Source organism: Macaca nemestrina, chromosome 10 (genome assembly GCF_043159975.1).
Source record: "Macaca nemestrina isolate mMacNem1 chromosome 10, mMacNem.hap1, whole genome shotgun sequence".
Classification (NCBI taxonomy): domain Eukaryota; kingdom Metazoa; phylum Chordata; class Mammalia; order Primates; family Cercopithecidae; genus Macaca; species Macaca nemestrina.
Window position 1 is genome coordinate 110,901,756 of NC_092134.1, and position 15,758 is coordinate 110,917,513.

The following is a 15,758-nucleotide window of genomic DNA, read 5'->3' on the forward strand; positions in this document are numbered from 1 at the left end:
GTAAGATTGGTTTTTGAACATGAGAAGATCAACTAATATAATTTACCACATCAGCAGTTTCTTTCTTTCCTTCTTTCCTTCCTTCCTTCCTTCCTTCCTTCCTTCCTTCCTTCCTTCCTTCCTTCCTTCCTTCCATCCATCCTTTCTTTCCCTCCCTTCCTTCCTTCCTTCCTTCCTTCCTTCCTTCCTTCCTTCCTTCCTTCCTTCCTTCCTTCCTTCCTTCCTTCCATCCATCCATCCTTTCTTTCCCTCCCTTCCTTCCTTCCTTCCTTCCTTCCTTCCTTCCTTCCTTCCTTCCTTCCTTCCTTCCTTCCTTCCTTCCGTCCTTCCTTCTGTCCTTCCTTCCTTTTTGAGATGGAGTTTCGCTCTTGTTGCCCAGGCTGGAGTGCAATGGCACGATTTCGGCTCACTGCAACCTCTGCCTCCCGGGTTCAAGCGATTCTCCTGCCTCAGCCTCCCAAGTAGCTGGGATTACAGGCGCACGCCACCATGCCTGGCTAAATTTTTGTATTTTTAGTAGAAAAGGGGTTTCATTGTTGGTCAGGCTGGTCTCGAACTCCGTACCTTAGGTGATCACCCGTCTCAGCCTCCCAAAGTGTTGGGATTACAGGCGTGAGCCACCGTGCCCAGCCCACATTGATAGGTTCTAAAGAAAGGTATTGTCTTCTTAGTGGTGCAGAGAAGGAGTTTGACAAATTTGAACTTTCCTTTAAGGTTTAAAACAAAACTTCTAGCAAAATAGGAATAGAAGGAAACTTTTTTACTTAGACAACAGGAATCTTACAAAAAGTACCAAAGTACATAATACATAACTGTGATAAAAAGAAAGCATTTTCTCTATGATCAGGAACAAATCAAGAGTGTTGACTATCACCATTTCTATTCAGCATTATACAGAATGTTCTAACCAATACAATATTGGTAGTAGCAGTGATAGTGGTAGTACCAGTAGTAGTAAACGCTTTAGAACAGTGCCTAGCGCATAGTATGAGTACTTTATAAATGGTTTAAATATATGCATTTATTTAATCTTTTTTTTTTTGAGAGTTTCACTCTGTAGCCCAGACTGGAGTACAGTGGTGTTATTTTGGCTCACTGCAATATCTGCCTCCTGGGTTCAAGCGATTCTGCCATTTCAGCCGCCCAAATAGCTGGGTCTACAGACATGCACCACCATGTCTGGCTAACTTTTGTATTTTAGTAGAGATGGGTTTCGCCATATTGGCCAGGCTGGTCTTGAACTTCTGGCCTCAAGTGATCTGCCTGCCTTGGCCTCCCAAAGTGCTGGGATTACAGGTGTGAGATACTGCACCTGGCCTTACTTAGTCTTTACAACAGTTCTGTGAAGCATTATGTGAAAACAGAGGTACAAAGAGGAAGGAAGTACTTTGTTTAAGGTTACACAATAAGTAGAGCAGGATTTAAATCTAGGCAGTTTGGCATTAGAATGATACATTTTACCCTAGTGTTAGGAAATATAAAATAATGTAGTAGTAAAATATCAAAAACCCTTTGGAGGAGTTATGTAAAAATCATACAATATTGTTGAAGAACATTCATATATATATATGTGTGTGTGTGTGTATATATATGTGTGTGTGTATATATATATATATATATATATATATATATATATATACAGAGAGAGAGAGAGAGAGAGTCTCGCTCTGTCACCCTAGGCTGGAGTGCAGTGGTGCAATCTTGGCTCACCGCAACCTCCACCTCCTGGGTTCAAGCAGTTTTCCTGTCTCAGCCTCCGGAGTAGCTGGGATTACAGGCGTGCACCACCACACCCTGCTGATTTTTGTATTTTTAGTAGAGATGAGGTTTCACCATGTTGGCCAGGCTGATAGTAAACTCCTGACCTCAGGTGATCTGTCCGTCTTGGCCTCCCAAAGTGCTGGGATTATAGGCATGAACCACTGTGCCTGGCCATTGAATAACATTTAAAGACACCTAAATAAATTGAGAGGTATAGCACATTCATAGATATTATTAAACTGACTGTTAGGGAGATTATCACTTTGTAGATTCAGGGTAATTGCAGTCAAAACCCCAACATATTTATGGAACTTGACAAGCTAATTTATAATTTATATAGAAAAGCAAAAGGCCCAAAATAGGCATCTTCAGAAGAAAAAGAAAGATGTCAATAAACTTTCCCTAACAGAAATCAAGACGTTATAAAGCCATAGTAATTAATGTGTTTTGGGACTAGGAATAGAAAAATAAACCAGTGGAATAGTATAGAGAGCCTGGAAACAAGCCCACATATGTATATAGCACTTGTTATGTGATACATGATGTGGGGGTGATTGATGGGCGAAAATGGTCTGTTCAATAAGTGTTGCTAGGATATTAAAAACAACATGGTTATTCATGCGAAAAAACTGGGCTTGGTTCCCTACCTCACACCGTAGACAAATACCAATTACAGATGCATTAAAGTAGAAAATAGAATATGACTTTTGAGTGGAAAAGGATTTTTTATGACAAAGTACTAAGCATTTAAAAAAACTTCCAGGTTTGATTACATTATAATTATGAACTTAAATTCATCAAATAACACCATAAAGAAAATGAAATGATATCCAGCACATATATCTGACAAAGGGTTAGTATCTGGAATATACAGACAACTACAATGGAAGAAAAAGATAAATCAACAGAAAAATGGACACACTTAGAAAGGAATCACGAAATAACTCATTAAATGATAATGTGTTCAAACTTTTTGAAAATCAAGGAAATACAAATTAAAATTTCAGTGAGATACGGTTTTACACTCATTAGGTTGGTGAAAAAACTAAAATAAAAAATCTATTACCAAATGTTGGAGAGAGGGTATGGAATGATGAGAACACTGTCAGTTATAGGTGTAAATAGTTATAACCATGTAGATAAATGGCCGTTTTTGAGTAAAGTTGAAGATGTTCCCATTCCTAAATGGTAGCAGTATAAACTAGTAAAAACTTTAGAATGTATCCACTGATTTATATATTAAAATAAGGGTAGCTAAATAAAACTGTGTTATATATTCACAGGGTAGAATATTATACATAAGTCAAAATGAAATAAAGCTCTATAACAGTATGTATGGATCTCAATTAATGTTGACCAAAGCATTGCAGAATACATTGTGATTCTGTGTGTGTGTGTGTGTAGTGGATAACTGTGCAGTATGATTAGAGATACCAACATATGGTGAAACCATAAGTATAAAGAAAAGGGAGTGATAAACCTACAATTAAGTGGGGAGAGGATGAGATGAGGTGGGGATGGGACTGGGGAGGGGCCTGCAGGGGGCTTCATAGGAAATGATCTTCTTTCCCTTAGAATATGTGGTCTGTGGGCATTCTTATTGTGATGCCTTTGCTAACACACACACTTTTTTTTTTTTGAGACAGAGTTTTGCTCTGTCTCCCAGGCTGGAGTGCAGTTGTGTGATTTCAGCTCACTGCAACCTCTGCCTCCTGGGTTCAAGTGATTCTCCTGCCTCAGTCTCCCAAGTAGCTGGGACTCCAGGCACGTGCCACCACGCCTGGCTAATTTTTGCATTTTTGGTAGAGATGGAGTTTTGCAATGTCTGCCAGGCTGGTCTCAAACTCCTGACTTCAAGTTATCTGCCCACCTCAGCCTCCCAAACTTCTGGGATTACAGGTGCATTTTTATCTAGTCAGTATTTAATTAAAAATTACCACTCAAGCACTTAGGAATTGATAAAGAAAAAAAAAATAAATATATAAAAAAATTGCTAGCTGCATCAACCTGTTTATGGTGGCTGATTTTTTTTTCAAGAGTTGGTGATTTTGTAGTTAACAACATCAGGGGCAGCCTTTGAAACTGACTGCTGTCTCTCAAAATGCCATCTTCCTCAATATTTGAGAAGATTCCAGTGTGGCCTTTAAGGGACCTGGGTAATTCCCCTTCTCTAGCTAACTGGGGTTACTCTAGGAGCCCTTTCACTTGGAATGTGCAAGATTGTAGAAGCACAACTGTTTGGTTATATTTGAGCAGTTATAATAATAGATTTCTTTTGTATTCCTATTTTTCTTATTAATGTATCTTGTTCTCCATTTTTTTCTTTTAGACAGAAGATATGTTGTGGGATCATCTATAAAGGCCGTTTTGGGGAAGTCCTCATTGACACACATCTCTTCAAGCCTTGCTGCAGCAATAAGAAAGCAGCTGCCGAGAAGCCAGAGGAGCAGGGGCCAGAGCCTCTGCCCATCTCCACTCAGGAGTGGTGACTGAGGTTTTTATGTAGAAGGGGAACAAAAAAAAAAAAAAAAACATCTAAATTTTGAAAAGACCACAAAGCAACAAACTGACCCTCTTTTTTTTTTTTTTTTTTTTTTGGAGATGGAGTTTTGCTCTTGTTGCCTAGGCTGGAGTGCAGTGCCGTGATCTTAGCTCACTGCAACTTCTGCCTCCCGGGTTCAAGTGATTCTCCTGCCTCAGCCTCCCAAGTAACTGGGTTTATAGGTGCCCACCACCAGACCCAGCTAATTTTTTAGTTTTTGTAGAGACGGGGTTTCACCATGTTGGCCAGGCTGGTCTCAAATGACCCTCCTATTTTTAACTTGGATATCTGCTATTCTGCCAAAACACAATTTCTAGAGTAGTTTTGAATGGGTTGATTTCCCCCAGTCCCACAAACTCTGAAGCCAGTGTCTAGCTTACTAAAAAAAGAGTTGTACATAATATTTAAGATGCTGAGTATTTCATAGGAAAGCTGAATGCTGCTGTAAAGTGCTCTTTAAGTCTTTTTTTTTTTTTTTTTTTAATCCCCTTCTAATGAATGAAACTAGGGGAATTTCAGGGGACAGAGATGGGATTTGTTGTATGATAAACTGTATGTAGTTTTTAGTCTTTCTGTATTGAGAAGCAGTGGTTGGGGCATTTTTTAAGATGGCTGGCTACTCTTGTTTTCCCTCACGATAATACATTTGTCATAACTCAGTAACATGGACTTGCCCCTAGAGGTAGTTGTTGATAATTCTGAAGTATTAAGGTCTTGCCAAGCTTCTGATGATTCAAACCTGTACTACTGATTATTAAGCAGGACAGACTGAGCTTTATGTTGCAAATACCTTGGAGGAGAAAGTAATTTCTAAATGTACAGAGAGGTAACTTGACTATATATGTTGCATCCTGTGCCTCCCTTCATATTAATATTTGATAAAGATTTTAATTTATGTAAAACTTCTAAAGCAGAATCAAAAGCTCCTCTTTGGGAAATGGCAAGTCTTTAGGACAGGCGAGACCCTGTATGAATAGTACCAAAGCATTACCGCACGGTAGAGAGCACACTCTATTAAAAATGTTAAGCTATCTGAAAAATAAAATGTGCAAGTCTTCAGGATGGCACAAAACAAAGGTTAATGCTTTTTGGGGCACATTTCTTAGAGGGCTTGCTGAGTGTGTAAATATAATTGACTTTTGTTTGTGTTACATGACTTTGATGACCATTGAAAATCTGCACAATTCAGTTTCAGCTCTGGATTACTTCCGTTGACCTTTGTGAAGGTTTTTATCTGTGTAGAATGGGTGTTTGACTTGTTTTAGCCTATTAAGTTTTTATTATTTTCTTTCACTCTGTATTAAAAGTAAAATTTACTAAAAGAAAAGAGGTTTGTGTTCATGTTAAATGGTTTTGGTTTGGCTTCTTTTAGTCAGGCTTTCTGAACATTGAGATATCCTGAACTTAGCACTCTTCAATCCTAAGATCCCCATGAAAAGCCTCTCACTGGAACCCAAACCACAGTGTGCTCTTACTGCCTCTTTTCTGAATAGTCAGCAAAAGCATCGCCAGTTCAGTCTTTTCAGAATGAGGGAGAAGCATTTGCCTGCCTTGTCATAACAAGACTCAGTGCTTATTTTTTAAACTGCATTTTAAAAATTGGGTAGTATAATAATAACAAGGAGTAAGCCACCTTTTATAGGCACCCTGTAGTTTTATAGTTCTTAATCTAAACATTTTATAATTCCTTCTTTTGGAAAAAACCTACATGCTACAAGCCACCATATGCACAGACTATACAGTGAGTTGAGTCGGCTCTCCCACACAGTCTTTGAGGTGAATTACAAAAGTCCAGCCATTATCATCCTCCTGAGTTATTTTGAAATGATTTTTTTTTTTTTGTACATTTTGGCTGCAGTATTGGTGGTAGAATATACTATAATATGGATCATCTCTACTTCTGTATTTATTTATTTATTACTAGACCTCAACCACAGTCTTCTTTTTCCCCTTCCACCTCTCTTTGCCTGTAGGGTGTACTGTATGTAGTCATGCACTTTGTATTAATATATTAGAAATCTACAGATCTGTTTTGTACTTTTTATACTGTTGGATACTTATAATCAAAACTTTTACTAGGGTATTGAATAAATCTAGTCTTATTAGAAAATAAAAGGAGCTGTTTTGTGGCTTTGTTTGACAGGTCTTCAGTAAGAATAATGTTTTTGGCCTTCACATATACTCAGTTTAAGTGCTTAGTATTAATAACAAGCCATGAAGGGAATAAATTCCTCTGTACTGAGACATAGACTTTCGAATAAAAGACATTTTAACTGATGTGCACAATTATTAATCTAGTGGATAAGATGGATTTAAAAGGAAGAACAAAATGTTCCCAGTACTTTTTACTGTCTGTGGTTTTATTACTGTCTATGGGCATATGGGAAACATAGTTGAGACTTTAGGGAAACTATAAAAGTTGGAAGGGTGGTGGCATCAGGGGCTGGACCCTGGTTCTCAAGTTCCTAGCTCTGCTCTTTGTTAGTCATATGAGTTAAATAATTAATGGGAATATTTACGTCACAGGATTATGAGGAATCCTAAGAGGTGTAATCCATATCAAACTTTTAGAAACCAGTTGTTTTATTACCTGGGAAAGGTAATAAAGGTCCAGACTTTTTATACTACTGTTAGTATTAAATTTGCTTTGGGATAGTCTGGATGATTTGGCTGCCACCTAATACAGTTGCTATGAAATTAACAATGTAACTAAGGAAGTTGACAGTACCTGTATTATCTATTCCTATGTCCTAAATTACCACAAATTTAGTGGCTTAAAACAAATGCGTCTCAGTTTCTGTCTGAGCATGGTGTAGATAGGTCCTTTAGAAAGCTCCTGGTCTCATCTGCATTCTCACCTGGTGATTTGGGAAGAACTCATTCAGCCTCACTTGGCTGGCAGAATTCAGTTCTTGCCACTGCAGGACTGAGTGCCCAGACCTCACTGGTTGTCAGCTGGAGGTTCCCCCTCAGTTCCTTGCCAGCTGGGTGCTCCCTGCATGGCCTTGCTGCTGACTGGACCACTGACATGATTACTATCACTACCACCAAGTGTCGAGAGCCAAGCTGCCAGCAAGAGGGTCTTCACAGGTCCTGCCCATATCCAAGCGGGAGAGGCTCATGTAAAGGACTGGACACCAAAAGGTGGGGATGGGGCTAATGGGAAGGCACCTAGAGTTTGTCACAGCATTTTTTTTTAAACTGAATCTCTTTAAATTGGTCCTCTCGCCCTACAATGCAAATGCTTTGTGTAGCAAGTAAAAAGAAAAATGGCTTTCACAATATGAAAAACCCTGGCTGGGCACCGTGGCTTATGCCTGTAATCCCAGCACTTTGGGAGGCCCAGGCGGGTGGATCACTTGAGGTCAGGAGTTCAAGTCCAGCCTGGCCAACATGGGGAAACCCCATCTCTACTACAAACAAAATTAACCAGTCATGTGGCATGTGCCTGTGGTCCCACCCACTCTAGAGGTCGAGTCAGGAGAATTGCTTGAACCTGGGAGGTAGAGGTTGCAGTGAGCCGAGGTCAGGCCACTGCACTCCAATCTGGGTGACAGAGTGAGACTCCATCTCCAAAGAAAAAAAAGAAAGGAAAAGACCTACTGTGGGGCCAGGCACTTTTAAACATTGTTTAAGTAACCCTGCAAAGTAAAAAAAGTCTATTTACAGCTAAGTGGAGGTGCCAGGCGGTCATGTAACTTGAATGAAAGAATCTGCTTTTCTTATTTGAAAGCCTTTGTTCTCCAAACTGTCCCCTGTCTACTATAGTAATGCTGTCCTAACCCTCATTGGAAACTATTCCTGGGTCTCTTGCCTCCCTTCTTTCTGAAGGCTGAAATGAGGGGCAAGTTTAACTTTTGCAGATAGTTTGATCTATAAGTTAATCAAATTTTGTTTTTTAATTTTGGTAATGTTCAAAGTACATATTATCTGTCTTTTTGTGGAGAAAACTGCTGGAGACTTAGTGAAACGGTATCTTAAAACAATTCATCAAGGTAGCTGCTCTGCAGTGAACAAATAGAAGGTACCCTGGGAGCCTCTTTTATTCAACGTCCCTAGAACAGTTTCCTAGTGCCCCAGATTTAGCATTGCAGTGGTCAGGCCATCATTTTTGTGTGATGTTCAGTGAACTTGGAAGGGAGGAGAAAGCCAAATTGGATCAAAGATAGATAATTTCACAGGCTCATGTTCTCAAAGAAAGGGATCTGTGGGTTCTGTCTAACAATTTCTCAAGCTGTGGAGTTTGGTTACTCATTGTATTCATGAGAATGCCTTAGGTATCAAATACCTTACACCCTGGTTAGAAACTGCTTGTTTTTGTATGTTGACTAGGGAATCTTAGACAAACTCAGTTGCAAGCTTTAGTGTAAAAGAACTTAGTCATTCAGTTTAGAGAGAGACAAAAGATTTTTTTTTGCCAAAGTCTACTCTTTGTCTGAAAGGGGAAAATGACTTACTCTGTTTTACGGCATTTGTTCTCTAAACTTCTATGGCTTATATTGGCTGAACTGTCGCTCTAGGTATTGGCCTTTTTTGTTTTTGTTTTTGTTTTCGACAGTCTTGCTCTTGTCGCCCAGGCTGGAGTACAATGGCGCGATCTCATCTCCCTGCAACCTCCGCCTCCTGGGTTCAAGCCATCCTTCTGCCTCAGCCTCCCCAGTAGCTAGGATTACAGGCGCCCACCACCACGCCCAGCTAATTTTATATTTTTATTAGAGACGGGGTTTCACCATGTCGGCCAGGCTGGTCTTGAACTTCTAACCTCAGGTGACCCACCTGCTTTGGCCTCCCAAAGTGCTGGGATTACAGACGTGAGCCACCACGCCTAGCCGGTATCGGCTTTTTGCAAATAAAAGAGAAAGATTGTTTTTTGCTTACTTTTATATGTAAATCTCAAAATAATTAAAACTAAAAAAATCTCAAAATATTTAGTTTAAAGTTCCTGGTAGAGTTAAAATAGAAACCTGAACAATTATACTGTTGTTGTTGGTTTTTTTCCCTTTTTTTTTTTTGAGACAAGAGACTCACTGTGTAGCCCAGGCTGGAGTGCAGTGGCGCAATCTCAGCTCACTGCAACCTCTGCCTCCTGGGTTCAAGTGATTTCCCACCTCAACTTCCCGAGTAGCTGGGATTACAGGCATGTGCCACCATGCCTGGCTAATTTTTGTATTTTTTGGTAGAGACAGGGTTTCACCACATTTGCCAGGCTGGTCTCGAACTCCTGACCTCAAGTGATCTGCTCGCCTCAGCCTCCCAAAGTGCTGGGATTACTGGCATGACCCATGGCTACCATGCCTGGCCATAGTGTTTTTTTTTTTTTTTTTTTATCTCAAGTAAGTGTATACTTGGCCTCCAATTAACTTTACAAACCTCTTCAATGTTGATCTGTCACTGATGGCTTCTTCATGGGACATTCCAAAGCCTTTATCTTATTTACCCAGCCTCTCCACAGTGCTTAATACGATTGACAGTTTCTTTCTTGAAATACTCTTGGTTGAAAACACAGTTTCCAGCTTTTCCTTGGACCTCAGATGCTCACTGGCCCAGGCAGTGGTAGATACAATATGAAATATGCAGACATCTCCCATATCTGTCTCTAGAGATTTTTATCAGTCCTGCTGGCAGGAAATAGATGGCTTACTGAAATTGGATAATTTCAAAATTTAATAAAGGGACCTTTACAAAGTTGTATGTAGGGTATAGGGAAACCTCAGGGTGAGTACAGTTCTTGGGACTAGTAACATTGGAGTCCTGTTACTACTACTCCTGGGTCTGAAGATTGAGTAGAGGGGGTTGGTTAACGGATACAGGAGACCAACAGGCTATCTAAAAAGAGTGGGGACCTGGAGGAAGCAGTACGAGTAAATATTCTCACTCTCCAGATTGGCCAACTCCATCATTAGTGCCTTCACATCTTCTGTTTGTTTTCTCTGACCCATTTCCCCACCATCCTGTAACTAGGCAACACCTACTTATTTATCCTTCACGTTTAAGCTGAGGCATCACTTGGGGAAGCATTCCAGAATAATTCCTCTTTCTTCCAACACACACATGTACAAAATAACATGCTACATGGGTTCCAAGAGAGCATGAAGCATGTCTGTTTAGTCACCACTACAGCTCCCAGAGGGGTTGATTAGGATATATTAATAGCAGGGTCACAATAAATATTTATATTGATCACTTGCTTACAACTTGGTATTTTCAGAAATCATGTTCATAGAAGAGTTGAATATATCCCAACTGTCTTGATGAATTTTATTCAAGAATGTTAAAAAATACTTTGAAGAAATTTTAAGTACACCGAAAAGTTGAAAGAATAATAGTATAACTTTCAACTAGAACCACAAATGCAAAATTTTACCATATGTGCTTTATCTAATTTCTTTTGCTGAATCATTTGAAAGTAAATTGTAGCATCATGATACTTCACCCCTGAATACACGTTCATCTAGGAATAAGAATATTCTCCTCCCTAGCCATAATGTCATTGCCGTATCTGAGCTGGTTAATAATAACTCAATATCCAATATGATAGATCCGTATGGAATAAATTGTCCCCATCGTCCCAAAGTGTCTTTTAAAACATTTTCTCCTCATCTAGGGTCTAGTCAAGGTTCAGGCATACTTTTGGTTATATCTTTCCTCTTTTAATCTAGAATAGTCCTCTGCTTTTTTCCCCCCATGGCAATGAACATTTTGAAGTGTCCAAGCCAATTGTCTTGTATAATGTCCCCTATCCTGGATTTTTCTGGCTATGTTTCATTATTATTATTATTATTATTTATATTTTATTTTGAGACAGAATATCCCTCTTTTCCCAGGCTGGAGTGCAGTGGCATGATCATAGCTTACTGTAACCTTGAACTCCTGGGCTCAAGCATTTCTCCTACTTTAGCCTCCTGAGTAGCTGGGAGTACAGGCCTGTGCCACCATGCCTGGCTAACTTCTTTTTTGGTAGGGATGGGGTCTCACTGTGTTGTCCAGACTTGGTTGTTTTCTTAGTGGATTTGGATTTTACTTTTGGCAAGGATATAGCATAGATTGTGTGGTGCCTCTGTTACTGCATCATGTCAAGAAGCACACAATGTCAAGTAGTCCCACTGTTGGTGATGCTAAGATTAATCACTGAGTTAAGATCACCAGATCTTTTTCCATTTTAAAATATATATCTTTTCTTTTGTAAATGAACAAAATAATCTGTGGGGTAATACTGTGAGACTTCTAAAACAACCTTTCATTGAGCACCTGTGTACAAGGCCCTACTAAGTGTTCTAAGTAGTCCCTTGATGCTTGAGAAATCATGTGGCTAGAATCATCAAGTCCTTGTTGAGAGTCGTGGCATACTAAGATTGTGGGGCTTTTTTCTTGTCATTTAATTGCACGTGACTTTTATTTTCTATTCAGAAGTAAGTATGTAGTGGATAGGGGTTAGGGGTTGTATTTGGCACATGACCTTATTAGTTAATATCACCAGGGCACAGATGAATAAACAATGGAATTAGAGTCAGGAGACTTGAATTTAAATCCTGGTTTTGCTACTTACTGGCTTTATGATCTTTGATAATTTTTCTCTGAGCTCATTTCCTTTGTAAGTGAAGGAAATAATACCAAACACAGCTGTAGTAAGAGTAAAATGAGGATCATAGAGGACCTGGCCTATAATAGGTGCACAGTGATAAGCACCTAATGATAAGCTTGTTCCCTCATTTGTTCTTTAATCTTTAGCAACGAAGTCTAATTGGATATGCTAAGAATGAAAACTTTTTTGATCTGTAGTTACGATGAACACAGGAAAGGTCTTAAACAATTCACATCAGCAACACCCCCCTGCCCCCATAAAAAAGCTCAAAGCTTTCTTAGGTTTCAGTGCTTAAAGAAGAATATGTATTCACTACAAGATTATTATGCTTTGGCAGCACATGAATCCCAGGATTGGGAAATTGTATAGAGGGCATGAAACGATGCCAGATATAATTAAGCTGCACAAAAAGTATGTTGAAATCCAGAGGGTGGCCAAGATAGGCTCTCAGGATGATTTTTTGAAGGAATGATTTATATTAGATTCAGGGAGTACATGTGTAGGTTTGTTACTTGGGTATATTGCATGATGCTGAGGTTTGGGGTGTGAATGATCCTGTCACTCAGTAAGCACAGTACCTAACAGTTTTTCAACCCTTGTCAACTTCCCCCTTCCAGTAGTCCCTAGTGTCTGTTGTTGCCATCTTTTTATGTCCTTGAGTACCCAAGGTTTAGCTTCCACTTATTAGTGAGTACATGTGGTATTTGGTTTTCTGTTCCTGCATTAATTTGTTTCAGGTAATGGCCTACTCAGGATGATTTCTGAAGAATAAAATTTGGCTGTGCTGTAACAGCACTGTGGAACTAATTCATAAAATATGCTGAAATAGTACAACACACCTCTTAGCCTCAAGGCCCAAAGCTCCAAGCATAGTTAGTTTAAGCCAGGCTGGTTGCCTGCTTTGGTCAGTCTAGACTCCTTGAACAACTCCAAGGGAGCAAGCACCATTCAAGTTATAGGTTACAGAGATGGTGCTCCTTTCACCCAGTTATGCTAGTGCTAAAGACAGTGCCATTTGAGTGCACGGTTCCAAGGGTGCTTGTGGCTCTAGCAGCTTAAGGCTGCTTCTTTAGCTCTTTATCAGGCAATATCAGGCAGATTTTCTTCTTCTTTTTTTTTTTTTTCTAATAGAGCTGGGGTCTCACTATATTGGCCAGGCTGACCTCAAACTCCTGGCCTCAGGCACTCCTCTGTCTTGGCCTCCCAAAGTGCAGAGATTACAGATGTGAGTCATCGCTCGTGATCCAGGCAGATTTTCTTTATAACTTTTTTTTTTGTTCTTTTCCAAGTGAGCCAGTGATGAGAGATGCAGTAAGCATTATCTTTATGACTGTATCTAGAGCATCCTTGGGATGCCAGTTTCAATTGCTAAAAGGAAAAAAGTCTGTCATAATGCAGTTACATTTTTTTTGAGACAGAGTCTGTCGTCCAGGCTGGAGTGCAATGGCACGATCTTGGCTCACTGCAACCTCTGCCTCCCGGGTTCAAGCCATTCTCCTGCCTCAGCCTCCTATATAGCGGGGATTACAGGCGTGTGCTACCATGCCCGGCTAATTTTTGTATTTGACGGGGTTGCACCATGTTGGTCAGGGTGGTCTGGAACTCCTGACCTCGTGATCTGCCTACCTCGGCCTCCCAAAGTGGTGGAATTACAGGTGTGAGCCACTGCGCCCAGGCAATGCAGTTAATTATAAATTTCATTTTCTTCTGAAGAGCTAAAACTATTTGATATATGATTCCCAGTAAACTATGAATTATTGAGGAGGCTGCCAGGAAGAACTAGCTAAGCCCTATGCTGCTACCGTGACCAGCAGCTTTTCCATCCTGGCCATGCAGCTTCCCTTATCACGTATTGCCATATGAATGTCCACTAGGTGGTGCTAGTCACACGTCATACTCAGTGTTGTAGGCACATCCAGTGTAACAGTTTTTACAGATGCAGATATTTACCTAATGGTTACCCAGTGCGTTAAAACAAGAGTTATTTCATTGCTTCATCCACAGTCAGCTAAACAATTATTTCACCTCAACTGTAAACCTGAGAAACACATTTTAAAAGTTTGGAGAACCTAATTTCTATTTCCCTTTGACCAAGATAATTTTAATCTTTAATAACAGTTAAGAGCCAACCCATACCTTTTCTGCAATTCATTTTAGATTATCACAAAGGAGGAAGAAAGTATACTTGTATCCACCGTCTTCCTTCCCCAAATGCCATTTTCCTAGAAGACTGCCGTTGCATATAAAGACATGCAATGTGATTTACAGTACCCTTGGATATCACAGACATGGTGGCCACAGTTCTAAACTTTTAGGACAGCCTGGATTTCTGTCCAGTGTATTTTTGGAGATTGAATTGATGTCATACAATTGAGGCCAGAAGCTACCAAGCCTTTCCTAGAGCCTCCAGTCAATCTGGTTGTGGATGCAGCGTGTTGCCATGTCTTTAAAGCTGTGATTTCTAAAGTTTTATGCAAGACTGGCCCATTGAAGTGTACAAAGTAGCCGGGTACGGTGGCTCACGCCTGTAATCCCAGCACTTTGGGAGGCCGAGACGGGCGGATCACGAGGTCAGGAGATTGAGACCATCCTGGCTAACACGGTGAAACCCCGTCTCTACTAAAATACAAAAAACAAAAACAAAAACAAAAACTATCCGGGCGTGGTGGCGGGCGCCTGTAGTCCCAGCTACTTGGGAGTGACAGAGCGAGACTCCGTCTCAAAAAAAAAAAAAAAAAAGAAATGTACAAAGTAAAAATTAGAACTCCTATTTCTGTTGATTTTTCCTCATTTTCTCTCCTGTCCTGTTTGTATATGTTTTATAATTTACATAATGTTAGCAGAGTGCTACCTGTGCACAGTTCATAACAAGGAAGCATGCTGGGGCACAGATACTTTTTTTTTTTTTTTTATAAGGTTTGGAGAGAGTTGTATACCTCTCTGTGCATTACATTTCAATAAGAAGTGTAGTTTGCTCTTTTTTTTTTTTTGAGATGGAGCCTGGCTTTGTCACAATGCAGTGGCGCGATCTCAGCTCACTACAACCTCTTCCTCCTGGGTTCAAGAAATTCCCCTGCCTCAGCCTCCCAAGCAGCTGGGACTACAGGTGCGTGCCATCACACCCGGCTAATTTTTGTACTTTTAGTAGAGATGGGGTTCCACCATGTTGGCCAGGGTGGTCTCAAACTCCTGACCTCAAGTGATCCACCCGCCTCGGCTTCCCAAAATGTTGGGATTACAGGTGTGAGCCACCGCAACTGGCCAGAAGTTTACTTTTTCAAGTACCTGAAGATCACTAATAATTTTAGAGTGATGGAGAGTTGGAAATGGGGGCGATTATTTTCAAGTCCAAGAGATCATATTGGTTGGTGAAATATTACAGAAAATGGGCTATGGACCTTTCCTGGATTTGAGGGAGAAGAAGAAATAATAGTTGCCAGAACTGTTTTCTGTTACACGCTTATCAAATGTTTGTTTCCTCTCCCACAGTGTAATGTTTCCTACCCCCTGCCTTTATCGCATACAGTGGTGTGTTTTTCAGAATGGGATATCCTCCCTCGGGAGTAAAGTTATTGAGCGTGCCTTGTCATTGGTGGAAAGGAAAAACAAAAACAAAAACTGGGCAGTTACCTGGGAGCGTCTAGTTTCTTCCTTTGCCTTCCATTCAGCTGGGTAACTACAATTCTCAGCCTCAAATTATTTTCTCTTAATCATGTTGAAAATCCATGGAATCTAGTAAGAATGACCAAACTGGTCTGTTCATTAGGGATAGGTCTCCACATTTGCCAGTTTTACTATTGAGGGCACTGAAATGGGCCATGACAGATGAAGAATTACTCGCCAGGCTTTTTAAAGAAGGTTGCAAATGGATGG

The 15,758-nt window shown here is 40.2% G+C and overlaps 1 protein-coding gene across 5 annotated transcripts in view; it reads left to right on the plus strand.

Annotated features, from left to right (window-relative positions):
- SINHCAF (SIN3-HDAC complex associated factor) overlaps window positions 1-6,418 on the plus strand; it is a 46,449-nt gene extending 40,031 nt beyond the window's left edge. For all 5 annotated transcript variants that reach the window (XM_011745735.3, XM_011745734.3, XM_011745738.3 and 2 more), the window contains one exon: window positions 4,091-6,418. In XM_011745735.3, the coding sequence (XP_011744037.1) occupies window positions 4,091-4,250 (160 nt within the window). In that variant the 3' untranslated portion in view covers window positions 4,251-6,418. The remainder of the gene's footprint in view (window positions 1-4,090) is intronic.
- The last annotated feature ends 9,340 nt before the right edge of the window (window positions 6,419-15,758 follow it).